Source organism: Gasterosteus aculeatus, chromosome 15 (assembly GCF_964276395.1).
Source record: "Gasterosteus aculeatus chromosome 15, fGasAcu3.hap1.1, whole genome shotgun sequence".
NCBI lineage: Eukaryota > Metazoa > Chordata > Actinopteri > Perciformes > Gasterosteidae > Gasterosteus > Gasterosteus aculeatus.
The window spans coordinates 4,798,742-4,815,826 of NC_135703.1; the positions used below are offsets into that span (position 1 = coordinate 4,798,742).

A 17,085-nucleotide genomic window follows, 5' to 3' on the forward strand; every position below is an offset into this window, starting at 1 on the left:
CTACAGTGACCAAACATTACATCCAAAGCCAATGACATCGTTAGCTAACCACGTTAGTTTGAGCGGTTGCAAAGCTAACACCTGCGCTTTTCCTGTCACGTCAATGTCTCCGCCTCAGTCTTCCAGCACAATATCATGTGTGTAGCTACAAAATTCAATCTTTTGGTGAAAGGCACGCGGCTGTTGTTTCAAAATGTCGACAGGGGAAAATGTCACCCGGGCAAATGTAGCTAAAGTAGCTCGATTAGCTGGCTAGCTAAATCCACCAGCTTCAGTTTTCAGCCTGTTCAATATCATTTACTAAAATGATATGGTGTCAAATGACTAAATATCCAGAGGGGCAATTCTGCGAAGGTCATGGCGGTGAAGCGTAGGAGGCGGCTGGCGTGAACGGGAGAGAGGTGACCCTGCAGTGTTTTTCAGAGCTTCTGAGGCAGTGAGTTGTGGTGAGATTAATGCGTAGGTCCTTCTCTAAAGGTGTGCGTCTCGGCCTGCGTAGTCACATGGAAAGCCGCGAACAAAAGAAAAGCACTCAGCAGTATTTGGCTTGGCGGCGGGTCTTTCCGGTGCGTTCACCTATTAGTCGATTTAACTGATAATAGCTAATGGATGTCTTCATGCCAGACTCTTTTCATTTGGGCTGTGATATCCTATTAGTTCTCCTGTGTACTGTGATGTGTGTTTGATTTGCAAACAAAATGTGTGCAAAAAGGCTTTCCTCTCCATAGAAGCGACACAGAGAGTGTGCGTTGGTTCGCAGAGGACCAAAGTAACTGAAACACACGATACAAAGTGTGACCTCGTCTTGTGCTGCTGCTCAAAATCCTGAACTGTTGTCAACAGGATATTGGAGCTTATTATAAGGAGGAAGAGGCTTCAGGTCGTCGCATCCTAAGCAGGTTTAATGTGGTCTGGGTCTGGTGGTTTGGGAGGTCCTAGGCCGCATACTGATGTTACGACTGCTGCAGGGCTTAGGAAGTGGAGGAGCTCGGAAAACTCCGGGCTAGGTCCGTGTCATATAGTTTGAGGTAATTTAACTGAAAATTGTTACATCTGGATGCTGTTATTTCTCTTTACTCAGATAATTTCGGGGCGAAACACAACAACACAAGTTTGACTCGTGTCTGTGGATCCGTTTTGAAGTTGCAGCTGGTCAAAGCTTTAACGTACAGAGAAGCCCGGGAGTTTTGTGTGTATGCAAATAATGCCCTTAATGCCCTTCGGAGCCTTTTTAAACTTTTTAAACCGATGAATGGAGTCCCATATATAAACGCTGGCCAGGTCAGCTATATTAGCTTAAAAATAAACTTTAAAAACGTATGAATCTGCATCCCATATAATGTAGACCTCAGAGCATTCATTAAAGAGAGCTTTTCCGACCTCTTTTACGACTGACACACGCCACTAATCGCTGCACTGGTTACTTTGCTGTGTAATTACGACGACGACAAAAAGCTATTTATTTCACATGGATTTGTTTCTGTTAATTTGTCCACCTTCTGTATCTGAATACTCCCCCTCTCTATTTGCATGGCAACAAGACAATGAAAATGGTTTGCTCCTCCCTCCATTTCAAGTTTTGTATGTTACTTCCTGGCTCGGTTTTGTTTAACTACTGAGTCTAATTACAATGTCGCACACTAACATAAACAGCTCCTCAAATGCGGCATTCTTTGCAAGGATGTCATACTGAATTAAATTGTACAGGCTGCGCTCTCATGCCTATTGTTTGCTATTAGTGCAGAATTGTAACTCCTTTATGAGGCATTACATCTGGTATTGTTTGTCTCTTTAGCATATATTTAGCAGAACATGCAACATCCAGCTTATCCAGACATGATGGAAATTAAACCTAAAAATAAGCTTTGAGCCTTTTTAGTTGGTTTTATGAACCAGGAACCAATGGGGAGGTTCAGTGCGGCAGGGGATCTGACCATGTGTGGCGCGTTTCGCTGGGGAGTGTAGGGGAAGAAAGGGTGGAGCGTGTGGAGGAGTAGAGACGTGAGAGGTGACAGGCGAATGGTCAGAGGCATTGACGAGGCTGAGGAGAGGAAGCAGAGTGAAAGAACAATTGGCGGAGAAAGCATCGGGCGATGAAAGGCAGTAGAGTCCAATCACGCAGCGAAGAGAGAACGGAGGCAGAATGTAGAAAGTGCTGCATCAGCTCTGGTCATCACTCATCTGTCATTTCATTGGCGGAGGCTGCAGGGCAAAGCACGTACAGTTTATACAACACGTCGAAAAAGGACCAATGGCCCCAGAGTTTAGAGTGAAAAAATGGTCCAAGGAAAAGCAAAAGGATTCGTTTTTATTTAAAAATAAAATTAGTAGGAAGAGCGTCCACTGCTGTTTACAACCAGCACCTCAAACACGCCCCAAAAAAAGAAGGAAAAGAAGGAAAGAAAGACAGAGTGGGAACTTTTTCCCTACAGATTCTCTAGGTCATGGACTTCTCAACCCTGATCACACACACACACACACACACACACGCTGGTGTGACATCTGCTGTGGACAGGCTCTGTCACACTGCAGCCGTCACAGATGTTCCCAGCGAGGTCCTCCCTTCCAGTCCGTCCCTCCACGCTTGGGAGACTTCAGAACGGCGGTCCGGAGAGACACAGAGACGGGAAATCTGTTCTTTTTCTATTCAACAGGCCCGGCGGATCCATATCACACACACACACACACACACACACACACACACACACTCTCACATTTCCCTCCTTATGGCCAGATGAAGTACAGATTTATTCTGCAGGAGTGATTGTAGACGGGAGTGTGTTTCTTTCTTTCTTTCTGCGAGTCTGTATTGTGTATCAACAGTGGGCCTGTATATCTGATATGTATGAGTGGAATGATAGGAAGAGGTGTGTGTCTATGTGTGTGTGTGTGTGTGTGTCTGTGTGTGTGTGTGATCCCTGATGCCTGCTGGTCATTAATAAACATGAATGTTTCATCCCCATCAGCGGGGTGGCAAGGGAACCCTCGTGTGTGATATTGACACAAAGTTGCAGACACACACTGCCGCACACGCGCCATCGACAGATTGGTGGAGCGGTGGGGGGGGGGGCGGAGGGGGTCTGCCGGGCCCAACGCCGGTCGAGCCTCTCCAAAGCAGGACGTTGGCTCAGTTAAAGGATCATCTTCTGCACATGACAATTTAAGATGTGCGACTCACAAACCTTTAGAAGGAATCTTAATGTAAAGGAGCTTCTGTGAGCTATCGACGCTATCTTTAAGATAGCGTCGTCCAACGTCTCACAAGCTGGATGTTCTGAATCTCCTTTGGAGAAATGTTTCCGTCTTGATTAGAAACGTTCTGTCCTCAAAACCTACAAGTCAGTCCAGCTCCACCACAGACGTCTTTCCGTTTGGATGTAAACACGGTTCAAGAACACCAGTAGAAGACTCGACTAGGTTTGATCACAGCACCGTGATCCTGACAAATCTGTCAGCAGCCTCTTAAAGCCCACCGCTCCCCCCCACTGCCTCGACTCCCCCTTTTCCGCCTTCCCTGATCCTAGTGAGTCAGGAATTACCTCTTCCCCATTTGCCACCGTCTGCTCCGTCTTATTGCACCGACTCCGGAGTGACTCGTCCTCCCCTCCAGAGGGAATCTACTTCCTCCTCGTAAACAAACAGACAGACAACGAGAGGGGGGGGGGGCTCGGGGGCTAATTAGCAGACGCCAGCTAGCCACTGCACAATTCCAACAAACAGCACCCTGTGGGGGAGTTGGGGTGGCTGGGTAAACCGGAGGGGGGAGCAAATATAGTCATACAGACACACACACACACACACTGATGGAAACAATGAGGCTTGTTTGGCTCGTGGTTCGAACCAGAAGTCACATCTGCAGGAAGAAGCTGAGTCAGCCGTTAGCAAACAGCTTTTAGAAGCTGGGACATCACATATCTGCCGCATTATGAGGCTTAGTGAACGTCTGAGGCGTTATCACACACCTTCTGAAGTGGCGGGGTTGGAGGGGGGGGGGCATGACATGACATGTCATGAAAAAGTGATGTAAGTGCCGTGGGGGCAGCGTCGGCTTGCTCAGCGTCTGCGCACACCTCCCTCCATATCTCTCCCACGCCCCCCCCCCCCGCCAAACAGACACACATCCTTCTTCTTCTGCTTCTTTTTTGCGTTGGCAGATTTAATAAGCTCCCCTGTCACCCGGCATCACAAACACACTCCGCCTGGCAGGAATCACGGGCCGGGTCCTCTACGGATAATCGGGAATGCATGCCCCCCCCCTCTCCCTCTCTCCCCCCAATACTCCCGGCTGTCTATCCAACAGCGGTGACCTTTAACCGATGACCCTCCACGACGGGGGCAGACAGTTTGAGACGAGAAGCAGCAGCAGAGCTTTTTTTTTTTTGTCTCCCTGTTACACCGAGACGGACGCGGCAGATAGTCACGTGTAAACAGAGGATGTGCGGGGGACTGAGATTTGTTGTTTTAGAAGTGTGTGTGTGGGGGGGGGGGGCACGAACACCAACGATTAGGGACCAACTATGTTAACACACGTCAATCCTGATGCGTGAGTGCGCTGCCTCTGCTTGTGTAGACCACGTTCACGCCAATGGGTTTCATTCTAGCTGCCGTGCTGACACACTGTGACGGGCATGTAGGCCACTGCTAACGCACACACACACACACACACACACACACACAAGTTCTCTCCTCCTGCTCCTGGCACGGCGTTAAAAAGAAAGTACCTGCCACCAGTTTGTATTCGTCCCGAGAGGATGAAACGAAGTACGCTCATGAAAGTTGAGGGGGAAAAAAAGGACATATTGAAACCTACGAAAACAAAAGTGGAGCAACACTCGTTGCGTGTGGATTGAATCAGCTTCTGCTGATCACTGCATGTACACGTATGCTGAAAAGAACATGTTTATGTGGTGAAGTAACTGGCAATGGGGTGGTGTTAAAAATAACGGCCCATGGCGCCCTACAGGTGGAGGGGGCGGTACGTTGTGAGCATGTGTTGCGGTGTTGAATACGTGACGTGAGGATGTCGAGGTCTTTGGTCCCCCGTGAGATGTTGCGTTGTGGACAAAGGCGACGCGTTTATTCGGCTCAAAGCAGCGCTGGACACCAGTCTTGTTACTGCGTAACGCGGTATGGTGCTACTGGTTATTTCTGCACAGGTCAACAAAGAGTGCGTCTCACACAGCCTCTGAAGGAGGAAGTGAGGGGACCACTGAAGCCAGTAGGATCACCATGGATACCGGCCGGTCCGTCGGACAGACGTCCACCTGAGTGGTGGGCCAACATTGTTCGCCGGAAGCCACAACAGTCACATTCTCAGTCGCACAATTCCGCGCAGGGTCTTTGCCTTCTCTTAATTCAAAAAGGCAAACAAAAAAAAAAAAAAGCAGCATCTCCCTCCGGCTGCAGGAAAGAAAACTTCCTACTGGAGATTTAAAAAAAAAAAAGGGGCGTCAAGTGAGAAGCCGCAGACTTCTCTTTAAGCCCGAATGGATGTTGGCCTCTACACACCCTTCTAAAGTGACCCCGAGCAAGGCACCAACGGGTGGAGGGCAACCACGGACCCCCTCGGCCGGCCTGCTCCGTAGGAGTCTGGTGGCTCTGGTGAGGGGGGAGCCGGGCTGAGGAAACACACACACACACACACACACACTCTGGTGAGTAATTGCTGGGACTGCAGAGACACGGGGAATCCTCTCCTGCACAACGAGGCAGACGGAAGATTGATTTGCTCTGTTTTTTTCCTCCGTCTGTCGCGCGCACTTATTCGACCCCCCACCCCCTCGCCCCTCCGTGTGCAAATGTGATATCTTGGTATCCGGCCAAGGCTGATAGATAGGGGCTGGTTTTGGTGGGGAGGCCACAATCGATAGCTTTAATCATTTAAGAATGCGGCATCGGGGGGGGAGAGAAACCGGCCAAGTCTCGCGCTGAAAGGACCTCATTGCATCTATCAAAGCGCCCCCCGGTATCGACCCGTGGCAGGCTCGCGCGCGCACGCGGGAGGGGGGGCGGTTATCCGGTGAAAGGAATTCAGCACTGTGGCACCGCGAAGAATCCGCGTGGCATCGTTATCCTGCGCGTCGCGTCCCGCCTGTTGTCCTTTCGAGGGCGGGAACTTGCACGCGGTCTTCTTATGGTCTTTTTTTTTGTTTTCTTCTTTAAAAATGCATTTCTTTCAGCGAGGGCGAAGCGGAGGAAGTGAGGGAGGTGAGCACTGCAGGGATTTTTTTTTTGTTGTTGAGATTGTCGCACTTTACCAAGATGCCAGTCTGCGCCAACGCCACAGACGGCGGAGCGCCGCGGTGCCACACTGACCCCCGGTGGCCGGACGCGGTACCGCAGGCGCGGTGTCCTGGTCCTCCGGTCAGTGGCAACAGGAGAACACCGGCCGTTGTGGAAATGCACCACCGGCCTCTTTTATACAAGAAAGAGTCCTACAAATGCCCCAGTTATGGAGGAAATTATGCCCCGGATGTGGAAATCCAACAATTTCCACACGTCACATCAAAAAATGATTTACAAGCTCACTCTCGTTCCCTCTTCATCCCGTCTTAATTGACCTCCTCACAGCGGGGGGGGGGACTTCTCGGCACACATTAGCAATACCACACGCAGCACCGTTATGGTCTCCCGTTATTGTTGCACGCGCTGGGCTAATCCTCCAACTAAAGGTCAGGCGCGCTTTGCTGTGTTCCCGCGGGGTTCATGCTCCGGGTTTATACCACGTGTAGCAAATGATTTGGAGCAGGAAAACCCACTGGACTCGGAAACGGGCCGATCCCGCTGGTTGCACCCGTTTTGGCGTGAAGGGGGAAAATAGCGCACGGGAAAGGAACCTAATCCACATTAGCTTTCATGTCCTTTATTCTACAGGAGATAAATCACCGAAGGATGCCGAGTGGGGATTTATTTTTACTGCCGTAGGAGGCGTAGCGGCGTCTGTTTGGAGGCAGATAGGGGTTTGATTCAACGTCTCAGCCTGTCAAATCTTTGTGAGAGAAGGTCAGCAGGAGGCCTCGACCCGGCTGACCGGACGGGCCCTTTGGCAGCTGGAAACGTACAGGCCCCCCCCGAGTCACACTGGGAGACGCACCGCGGGGCATTTATGAGCCGGGCTTTATCCCCTCACAGGTCTCCAGATGCCAGATCAGGAGCCAAACGATGACATTTGTTTTCATGTTTGGATTTGCAGGATTAACCGGGGTGTAATTGGAGGTAAAAGGTATTATGCAGCACATGGAGCTGCTCCTCTCCCGTCGTCTTTCATAACGAGAGCTAAATCGGCGTCAGCAGACACGCAGGGCGACGCTTTGAAATGGTTCCTCCGGCTCGTGCTCCGTGACACCAGCCGGCCCGTAAATCAGCCCGTGCTGATTTGGCACATGTGCTGTGCAAGCTCCTCCTCAAGCTGTAGCAGGCCGGGTCTCAGGCCGGCAGTGAAGGAGGGGGGGGGGGGGGGGGGCAAAGGGGCAACGAGCATCTTCTCCTACTCCCCTCCTCATTTATTTATTCCCTCCCTAACCCCCTTGTGTTCAGTGCCAGATGGCTGCTCTACATGTATATTCTACTACAGGAAGCTTTAGTGGGGGGGTGGGGGGTTCCATCAACACCTTTATTGCTAGGCGTGGATTGAGGACGTCGAGTGTATTCAACACGGATCTCCCGGTAGTTTGTTGTTGGGATGTTTTTTTATTTTTATTGCTGGCTTGTCGGACAGTAACTGAACTAAGAGACTAAAGAAGTTACGAGCCGACGTTAGTTATTCAAATAGAGGGGGGGGGGGGGGGGGCGGCGATTTCCCTCGTGCAAAGGTGTGGAACATCACAGCAGATTCTAACCTGCAGTCTGATTTAGTGCCACTTACGTGGCAGTTGTACCAACTTCTGTATGTAAGCTATCAAATGAAATAAAGAGCGTTCAATTGAATAATATCTGGACAACTTTTATAATCCGTTTTTTTTCTGGAAATAATGACGTAATCATGAATCTGTTTAGTCTGTGCTTATTGAAACCGGCTCGTGGCGCCGCTTACATAATCACGTTCATAAAGTTTAGGACATACGAGAAAGACGTGGGGAGAAGTTACTATTTTTCGTGCGGCAGTGAAAAATTGAAGCGCTCTGTAAAATGTTTTAGAATTCCTAATCAGCGGTGGGCTGCAGGTCCTGATGCAACAGCGGCTGGGGTCCGCCTGTTAGTGAGCCCCGGTTTCCTAATCTCATTTTGATCGGTTCGGTTATCTCCGTCTGAGGTTTTAGCGGCGCCGCGCGACAAGTCGTCTTTAATCGGCTCAGGATTCACGACAGTAAGAGGGGTGAAAATGTGATGCACCTTTTTAACTTTTATTCAACATCACAACTCCTGTAGCAGACATTGTGTTCCAAGAGAACAGCACAACTATGGATTTTTAGTAGTATGTCCCGACAGAAAAGTGAGAAATGACAAAAGAGACAACAAAAAAGGTTAAAACATGGCTGCAGGGCTGCATGCACAAAAACGACGGCCGTACAAGGCGCCCGAGCGACCCGCTCGAGCGGCAGGCCAGTCAAATGTGTGCGGTTAGCATCAACGGTAGTGCTGGGTAGCATCACGAACGACAACTCCATTAAAAAAAGAAAAAAGGCACAATCCCCGTCCTCAACAGTCACCCAGCGAAAAGCTTTTGGGGGGGGGGGGGGTAACATACAGGCTGAAGTCGTCAGAAACTACAAAGTCCCGCGGTTGCATCCAACGACAACACCGAATCGACGGCGCACAACGTGTACGAGCCTGTGAAGCTGTCTCAGTTTCCACTCGTCCTGGGGTCAGAAAACAGTCCTAAAGCATGTGGTTTTAAAACAGACAAAGCATGTTTATTTAAAACTAAAACAAAATGCACCCAACATGAGATTTCCCTCTGTTCTTTTTTCTCTGCCCCCCCCTCGGCTTGCATTTTGCTGTTTGTGTGCACTGTGTAATTGGAAAAACAAATTACAGACATTTATTTTGGGGGATACAACAAGGTCACGTTTTCATTTTGAAAATGTTCATCTTTTTCCAACTATAAGCAGCTGTACTCGTCTCACTGTGTGCAGGCCATTTGTTTTGTTTGTTTTTTTTCTGCGTAGAAACCGAAAGCAGGACACCACAAAAGCATTCACTGAAAACTCTGCAGCAGCATTTTAAAAGAAGAGGAGACAGGAATCGGACCAGAAACTGCCCTTCTCAAAAGTATTGTGTGCGACTGTGTTCAATCCTTCGTCCAACAGCCAGGATGTTTTTCTCTCTTCCATAGGAAGGTCAAAGCGCATTTTCCCCCATTGAACAATTGAAAACATTTTGGTTGGCTATTGGATAAAATTTTGCCAAGTTTAAATTAAAAACGAGTGGGGTTGGCATTACAACTTAAAAAAAAAAAAGTAAATAAAAACACAAACAAAATAGTCTATCAATAAATCAGCTAACAAGCTTTCTATTTAATTACACTGGTATTTGTGAGAGATAAAATCATTTGTTATAAGACAGTAACTGATGTGAGTCAGTATTGGGCTTGTCCCGTGTGGTGGTTTGCTGACATGAGCACAGAGAAGAAGAGACAACTTTACAAAATGATCTTTTACCTACTGAGTGATGATTATGTCCCCTCAGTGTCTGTGACAGTGTCTACCACTGGCTGACTCGCAGCGTCCTCCGCCGGCTCGCTCGGTTCATTGTCTACGTCCTCAGGGGAGGCGAGCGGCTCCGGTTCGCTGTCGGGGGGAGCGGAACCGGGGGAGGCTTCTCCGGGGGGCTCGGGACAGCGCCGGGGGGAGCTCTCGGCGGAGCTCTCGGGCGTGGATTCGGCCGCGGCGCTATTGTCCATCCCGGCTCCGTTGACCCACCGGGTTTGGGGCGAGGAGGCTCTCCCTTGCAGCGGCGGCGACAACGACTCCTCCTCCTCCTCCTCCTCCTCCTCCTCTTCCTCCTCCTCGTCCCGCTCCCCCAGAGAGGGAGTCTCTTCGGGGGGGCTGGCAGCTTGCGCGAAGGCCACAGGTGAGTCTTGGGACGAGGCCTCGACCAGCGGCGAGGCCTGGCTCGGGGTCTCAGTGTCCGGAGAAGCACTGGCTTTGGACTGGGCCGGGGACTGAGTCCCGGGCTGGGATGGGGAGTCGATTCGGGGAGGGGTCTCGGGCTGCGGCGAGGACTCGGCCCGGTCGGGAGCGCGGGGCGTTGACGGGCTTTGAGCTTTGCCAGGCGACTCGTCCGGTGACTGCGCCCCGCACGTTTCGGGCGGAGCTGGCGTCTCCGACCGGTGCTCGGGCACAGCGGCATGGCTCTGCGATGGAGGCGGAGACTTGGTCTGAGCTTGGGCCGGCGGCTGATTCGGACCGGAGGGAGGCGGCTTCGCCTGAGCTTGGGGCAGGAGCGGGGACTGGAATCGGGACTGAAGCTGGGGGTTCAATTTGAGCGGCGCGAGCAGTTTGCCTTGGTTCAGGGTCAGATTGGGATTAAGGGGCGGAGTGGGAAGCAGAGGCGTCGGCAGAGGGAGGAGAGGTGTCCAGCCCCCGCGCTCCCGCTCGCGGTCCCTCTCCTTGTCGCGCTCTCTGTCGCGCTCGTGCTCTCTGGTGCGGTCTCTGCCCCGCTCCCTGTCCCTGTCCCGCTCTCGGTCTCGGTCTCTTTCGCGCTCCCGCTCTCTCTCCCGCTCTCTGCTGTGGCGGTTGTTGCCGTTCATGTCCCGCCTGAAGTCAAAATCTCTTTCGTCTCTGTCCCTTTGCCTGTCCCACGGGCGTCTCCGCTCATCGAGGTCTTGATGAAGTTCGCTGTCGAAAGCTGCGACGGCACCACCGCTGCGGTTCCAGGCTTGTGGCCCCCCAGCAGCCCCGGCGGCGCTGCCCGAAACTCCAGCGGCTGCGGCCGCTCCTGCTGCCGCAGCCGCGGTCCCAGGGCGGCTTTCAAAGCGGTTGGGGAAGTTCTGCCCAGGCGTGGGCCGCTCTTCCTGGAAGCCCTTTGAGCCCCCGGGGGCCTGTAAGCCTCCTCGCATGCCGTCCCGCTCATCAAAGTCCCCTCTGGTCTGGTTCCAGCGGCTCTCAGGAGTGAAGCCGGCAAGAGCCTGCAGACGGCCCACTAGGCTGGTTCTGGTTGGCTGCGTCACGGGCGTCTGGAGCAAGGGCGGCCTGCCTCCTCCTCCTCCTCCTGCTCCTCCACCTGCTGCTCCTCCACCTGCTGCTGCTGCTGCTGCTCCACCGCCGCCACCACCTCCAAGATGCTCCCTTTGCTCTGGTGGAGGGGTCCTCAGCAGGCCCGTGCCGTGCTTTTCCATTGGAGGGAAGCGGTAGTCCTGGTCTTTGCCCTCATCCGCTCCAGAAGAAGACTCATCTTCTGGCTTGGATATATTCTCGCTGTTATGGTTGGGAGCCCGGTTGAAGGGGTCCAGCTGGGAGAAGGGGGCCCTGGCGCGGGCTTGAGCCTGGAGGGAACTCTCCAGCAGGCCAGCGGCCTGGTGGACGGGGCCCGGCTGCATGAGCAGCGGGAAGCGGCCGGCGGCCCCGGATTGGAGGAGGCTGGGTCGCACATCGAGAGGCAGCAGGCCGGACATTCTCGGACCGGTCAGACCCGACTGATGCAGCTGGTGGGTGAGCGAAGCTGTGGGGTGCATCCCGAGGAGACCCATCCCACTGCGGACGGCGTTCTGCATTCCTGGGGACCAAACACAGGGACAGAAATACAGGTTCAGATTCCTCTCAGCTTGAACACAAATGACACGTTTACAAGCCGGTGCAGGAAGCCGTTCCTCACCTTGCAGGGTCAGCTCTGCCGCAGCATCCATACCGTCCGCAGACTGCAGTGACTTCTCACTGGTGGCCTGCTGACCGTGGACTCCCACTTGGTTGAACACCCCGGCCATGAAGCCGCCAGGGAGGGCGCCGGACGGAGGGATCATAGCACTGAATGGCGATTCGTTGACAGCGTCTTGGCTGGCGGCCAATGAAGGCTGCACTAGCGCTACAGACGGCCGCAGGAGGAAACCACAAATTTGATCAGAGCTCAAAGACAAAACAAATTCACTCAAAAAAACGCTGAAAGGACAGATTTGAAAACCATAAGCGTGTTCTAGTTATCGAGGTGACACGTCGCACAAACTCACCAGTAGCCGCTGAGACCATGGCGGCCGCCTGCAGGAAACCTAGAAAGCAGAAAACGTTCTTGCGTGAGCTTTGGAACATCTGCAGGTCGGATACATTATTCACACAACGTCCTGATGTGACATTTACCAGGCGGAGGCTGTGAGGCGTTGAAGCCGGCCCGTATGAAGGGGGGCGGCGGCCCGTAGCCTGGCGGCGGGATGCCCATGGTGACAGGGAAAGAAGGCGGCACCATGCCGACGGCACTGGGAACGGACTGTGTCACTGGGAGCTAGACAACAGAAACGGGATCATGTATTCTCGCTCTTTTTTTTTTTTTTTCAAACATAAGACAATCAAAGCCGTGCAATCAAAGGCTGTTGCTTCCACAGGTGGAGACGGTACCTGCACGGGCATCATGGCGACCGGCTGGTTGTAGGTCTCGGTCTGCGCGCTGGATGCTGCCGTGGGCTCAGCGCTTAGTGGCTGACTTGAAACTTCCTTGGCTGGCTCAGCGTTCTTGTTCGCTTCCCACTCTGCAGAAATAAACATTTAAATGAAAAAAGCACAGCAGTCAACCGTCATCCAACCTCCGTCTCGTGTCCTTTTCATGTGTACAAACCTACCTGCTTGTCCTACTTATAACTGCACAAGCACTCCTACGGAGTCGGGCTTTGTTTTTAGAATGAGTTAGTGTGTTAAAGGGGTTCTTTTCACCATCGTTTACGGTCTCCTGGTCGATGATTCCTCCCTCGGCAAAGTCCTCCAGGTCATCCAGCTTCAGCTTCTCCCACGGTATGTAGGTGACGCCCAGGTCCACATCCCAAAACTGCTTGTACTCCTGCTTCACCCCTTTGTTCAGAGCCCATGCAATCTGGATCACACACACACAGACACACAAAAGAGAGCGTCAAGTAACGGCATTTTTCTAAGTAATTCCAAGGAGCGTGTGAGGATCCATTAGATAGTGGAGACGTTTCAAAGGGAATGACGATACTATCATGACACAAAAGGTGGTTGTTTACCTTGATGATTTTGGAGCCAATCTTGAAGGAGCCCGTGCTGAGCTTCTGGCGCGCGCGGTACGCATCCTGTCTGTGGACCATGCAGATGTAGGCACAGCCTCGAGGAGGGATCATCTGATGAAACACGGCCACACACAGAGCGGTTACGTCACCCGGTACATAAGGGAGGTAATAGAAAACAGACGGGAGGAAGCCCAGAGAGGGGTTGACTCACATTGATGGACTCGATCTGGCCGAACTCCTCAAACAGATTGGTCAGGTCTTGCTGAGTGGCCTTTTTGTCCACCTGTCCGACCCAGAGGGTCGTGCTGCACACTGGGCACAGGGGAAGCCGATTATTCTCCATGAAACAATACGACTACGAACATCTTTCACAAAGGCTTCCACTTACCACTGAGAGTTTTGGAGCGGATGGGAGGCAGCCCTTTCTTCTGCCGCTCCTTCTCTCGTTCCCGGGCGCGTCTTTCGCTCGAGTAAGACCGCGAGGACTTCCTCTTTCGGTCTCTGGAGCGCGAGCGCGAGCGCTTGCGGTGTTTACGTTTGCGCGAGCCAGAGCGGGACCTGGATCTTCTCCGCTTGGGAGACCTGGGGAGAGAGAAACAAAAAACGTCTCGTTCTTTTTCTCCTTTTCATGTTTTCACACCACGAGCCAGCTCCCGTGGAGCGTCTGTCCGAAATAATTGGAACTGACCTAGAGCGCGACCGCGAGCGCGTTCGGGAACGCGTGCTTGCGTTCTTTTTCTCTTCCGACTCAAAGATCTCCTCCTCCATGCCGTCCGGGCCCTCGTCCAGATCCATGTCCTAAGTAGAAATAAAGATGAAGGCTCACGTCGCCCCTCGCTCGACAGAAACACCATATAATGCTGCAGCTATTAGTCTGAGATCTATTCCTACGTTAGAATAAACTAATATTTACATTCACAAATGCAAATAAATACAACCACGGCATAAATAAAGCTAATTTACAGGTTTGGGTGCTAAACAACTGGCCTGCGTACCTGCTGTTGGTTATCGATGGTGTCATCCAGCTTGTTGTCTGCCTCAGGAAGCTGCTGCTGGCTGCTGCTGCTCTGAGCAGAAGCAGCTGAGTTTTCGTGCCCAAAGATGGAGTCCTGCCCATCTGCGCTCATCGCCTGGGGGGGGAATAAAAAGAAAAGTACAACTTTGATGTTTCGTGTATTTGCAAGGCATCGGGAAAAAAGCCACGTCTAGGCATGTTTATCTATAATCAAAACGATTCATTTTTTTTGTCTTAACGTGTTGTGGGATGAGAAGTCTTCACTTCGAAGTCACTGGCTTTATCTTGTATGATCTATACAAGATCACGGCAGATACTTTCGCCATTTATTTGGACACACAAAACATGATGTTGTTTGTCCTGTAAATATCCTGTAAAGCTCAAGTACACCATCGGCCCTGAACAAACACTGTTTGGGATACAACGATCTGTATGTGTGTACCTTCTGCTGGTGCTCCAAAAGCTGCTTCTGAAACTGTTCCAGGTTCTGCTGCTGGAGCTGCTCGGCCAGCTGGTGGAAGAGGGAGCTGTTGATGGGCTCCGACACCATCGGCCTGGAAGTGGTCAGCAGCTCGATTAGACCACTCGATGTGGTCGACACAATCAAAGGACCCTGAACCACGATTGACTTTTCATGCGGGAGAAATCAAAACCTCTGAACTTACAACTGTGACGAAGAGGAGTCTTTCTTGGAATCTTCCCCGCGTTCTGAATCATTCCCAAAATCAAATGGACCCAGGAGCTTCTGCGGGGGAATAGACGACATCGCATGAGGAGGCAGCCGGCGACGCGCGGAACAGGAGAAACGTTTACCTGCTGACTGCAGCGCTACCTTATTGAACGAGGACACCCTCTGCTCCAGGGGGTTCAGGCTGTTGGCCGTAGCGGCGGCCGTGAGTTGGGCCGTCAGAGCCTGCAGCTGTACCACCAGGCCGGCGTCCAGGGCCTGCAGCAGGGACGGCTGGGGCTTCTGCTGCTGCATCTGGAGACTCTGCACCAGCTGCTGCAGCTGCGGAGGGCGACAACGCACGGCATGTAGAACAGCAACGGCCACACGAGCTCCTCCAGCAAAAGGGGGCTGGGCAGCGGTTCACTGAGTGTCTCGGCTCTGACGTTGGGTTTGCACATGCTCACTGACCTGCTGTCCTTGTGGACTCTGTAGGATCTGAGCGACTGCAGCCACAGTGTCTGTGTTGGTGATCTGGGAAGCCCAGTCAGGCAGACCCTGGACGATGTTCGCCGGAGTAGCCGGTGTAGCCGGGGTGCCTTGACGCACAAGAAACAAGAGGCGTGGTAACGTGAACTCGGAGGTAGGCACATCTTCCCAACGGTGTCAAACACGTCATGTGACCACTTTATCGGTGCACACTCTGACTGACCAGGTGTAGCGTTATTGACCGGAGCGGAACTGCAGGACATGACAGGCGTGATGCTGGGCGGGGCGATCCCTGCCGCCATGTCCAGCAGGGGCTGGATGATGTCACTCTTGAAGACCGCATTCTTTTGCCACAGGTTCAGGACTCGCACGATCTTACTCTGAAAACGCAGAAAAGAGCAGCTTTAACGTGGCGATGATAAAAAGCAGGCGCAGCCCGGTGAAAGGAAGTGGTGTCGTGATTTTAGAGAAAATCCAAGGCACTTTCGTTCTTGACGCTCTTGACATATTTCCCCATGATAATGTGGGAATAGAACTAACAGCCCTACAGATGTACAATGCATGAAGATGATTGGATGCAGTGAACCCGTTCATCCCTGCTTCCGCAGTGACGCATGAAGCTAAAAAAGTTTCAATAGACAGGTTGCAAGAGGAATAAAATAAAATAGAATGCTATGGGTTAGTAGGATCAGGTGAGTGGCACCTTATCATCTGAAGGGCAGCGGTAGAGCTGCTGGAACGTTGCAATGATATTCTTGCTGAAGCGCGGGGCGAAAACATCCTTCTCCGTGCCAAACTGGTGGCGCGACTGCCTCACGATGGAGTCGACGACGTACAGCCCGGGGACCTTGTACTCCGGTTTGCACTGAGGAGACAGACGCCGAGCATGTTTTTATATAAAAGGTAGAACGATTTATGGAGTTACCGTCTGGGGCCGCTAATGCATTTCTTAAGCGGTGAATCTACACATTTACAGTAGATCGAAAACGGCACGAGAGAATGAACATTGCACTCACACCGAGTTCGTAAATTCAACAAGTCATCACACTGAAATGAAATGCATGAATGCCGTGAAAAGGTTTGCGCATCGTGCGTATTTTAAGGTCCCAAATTGAAGTTAGATCTTCTTCCTTTTTCTTCCAAGCTCACCTTTAGAATGAACTTCTCCACACTCTGGACCACGTGCTTGTAGAACTGAAAGGGAAGCAGAGCAAAGGTGACATTTAGAGTGGTGTGAACTTGTCAAATCACCTGTAGTATCATTTTGTCTGCAGCCATCATGTGATCATGGTTGAAGGAAAATTTGCAATTTCGCGGGGTGTGAAAGTAGAAAAAAAAATATTACTTTTGCATTGGGTCTTACTACACGTAACAACCTTCTTCTGGTCAATGATACCAGTTATTCAACAAATATTCAGCACCCACGTGTGTTTAGGAAAAATGAACTAAATTCAAATCTGGAAAACCAGAATGTGAATGTCATTACTGGTCCAGTTGGTGCACTTTTTATTCAGAAGGAGCTGTTCAACTGTTTCAACGTTAAAGCGAGCCGGCCAGCGAGAGGTGATTTGACAGCTCTGCAGACACCGGCTGTGCTCTTTAAAATCATCCATCGTTTGAGACGAAGACCAGCTGCTTTCTGCTCATATTCATCTAAATACACATATATCAAAGCAGCACATGCAAGTTAATAAACACAAAATTAGCTCCCTCTTCATGCAAAATCATCTCTCCTTGCAGAATCTGCTTCAGTCTGGAAAAGTGTGTCTTTGAGTTTTAATTTAGAGTAATTTACACCCGATAAAG

At 51.6% G+C, this 17,085-nt stretch overlaps 1 protein-coding gene across 6 annotated transcripts in view; it reads right to left on the reverse strand.

The window, feature by feature from the left end:
- LOC120833178 (rho guanine nucleotide exchange factor TIAM2) overlaps positions 1-17,085 on the reverse strand; it is a 92,132-nt gene that overhangs the window by 65,754 nt on the left and 9,293 nt on the right. For 3 of the 6 annotated variants that reach the window (XM_040199119.2, XM_078089510.1, XM_078089511.1), the window contains 18 exons: positions 16,429-16,473; positions 15,983-16,144; positions 15,503-15,659; positions 15,262-15,389; positions 14,956-15,132; positions 14,789-14,868; positions 14,566-14,677; positions 14,104-14,238; positions 13,797-13,906; positions 13,497-13,690; positions 13,320-13,420; positions 13,106-13,219; positions 12,798-12,954; positions 12,486-12,616; positions 12,231-12,372; positions 12,104-12,142; positions 11,755-11,961; positions 8,831-11,655 (listed from right to left, as the gene is read on the reverse strand). In XM_040199119.2, the coding sequence (XP_040055053.2) occupies positions 9,614-11,655; positions 11,755-11,961; positions 12,104-12,142; positions 12,231-12,372; positions 12,486-12,616; positions 12,798-12,954; positions 13,106-13,219; positions 13,320-13,420; positions 13,497-13,690; positions 13,797-13,906; positions 14,104-14,238; positions 14,566-14,677; positions 14,789-14,868; positions 14,956-15,132; positions 15,262-15,389; positions 15,503-15,659; positions 15,983-16,144; positions 16,429-16,473 (4,233 nt within the window). In that variant the 3' untranslated portion in view covers positions 8,831-9,613. Of the gene's footprint in view, positions 1-8,830; positions 11,656-11,754; positions 11,962-12,103; positions 12,143-12,230; positions 12,373-12,485; positions 12,617-12,797; positions 12,955-13,105; positions 13,220-13,319; positions 13,421-13,496; positions 13,691-13,796; positions 13,907-14,103; positions 14,239-14,565; positions 14,678-14,788; positions 14,869-14,955; positions 15,133-15,261; positions 15,390-15,502; positions 15,660-15,982; positions 16,145-16,428; positions 16,474-17,085 lie in introns of those variants that run through there. The other 3 variants (XR_013452771.1, XM_078089509.1, XM_078089505.1) reach the window with 3 other exon arrangements.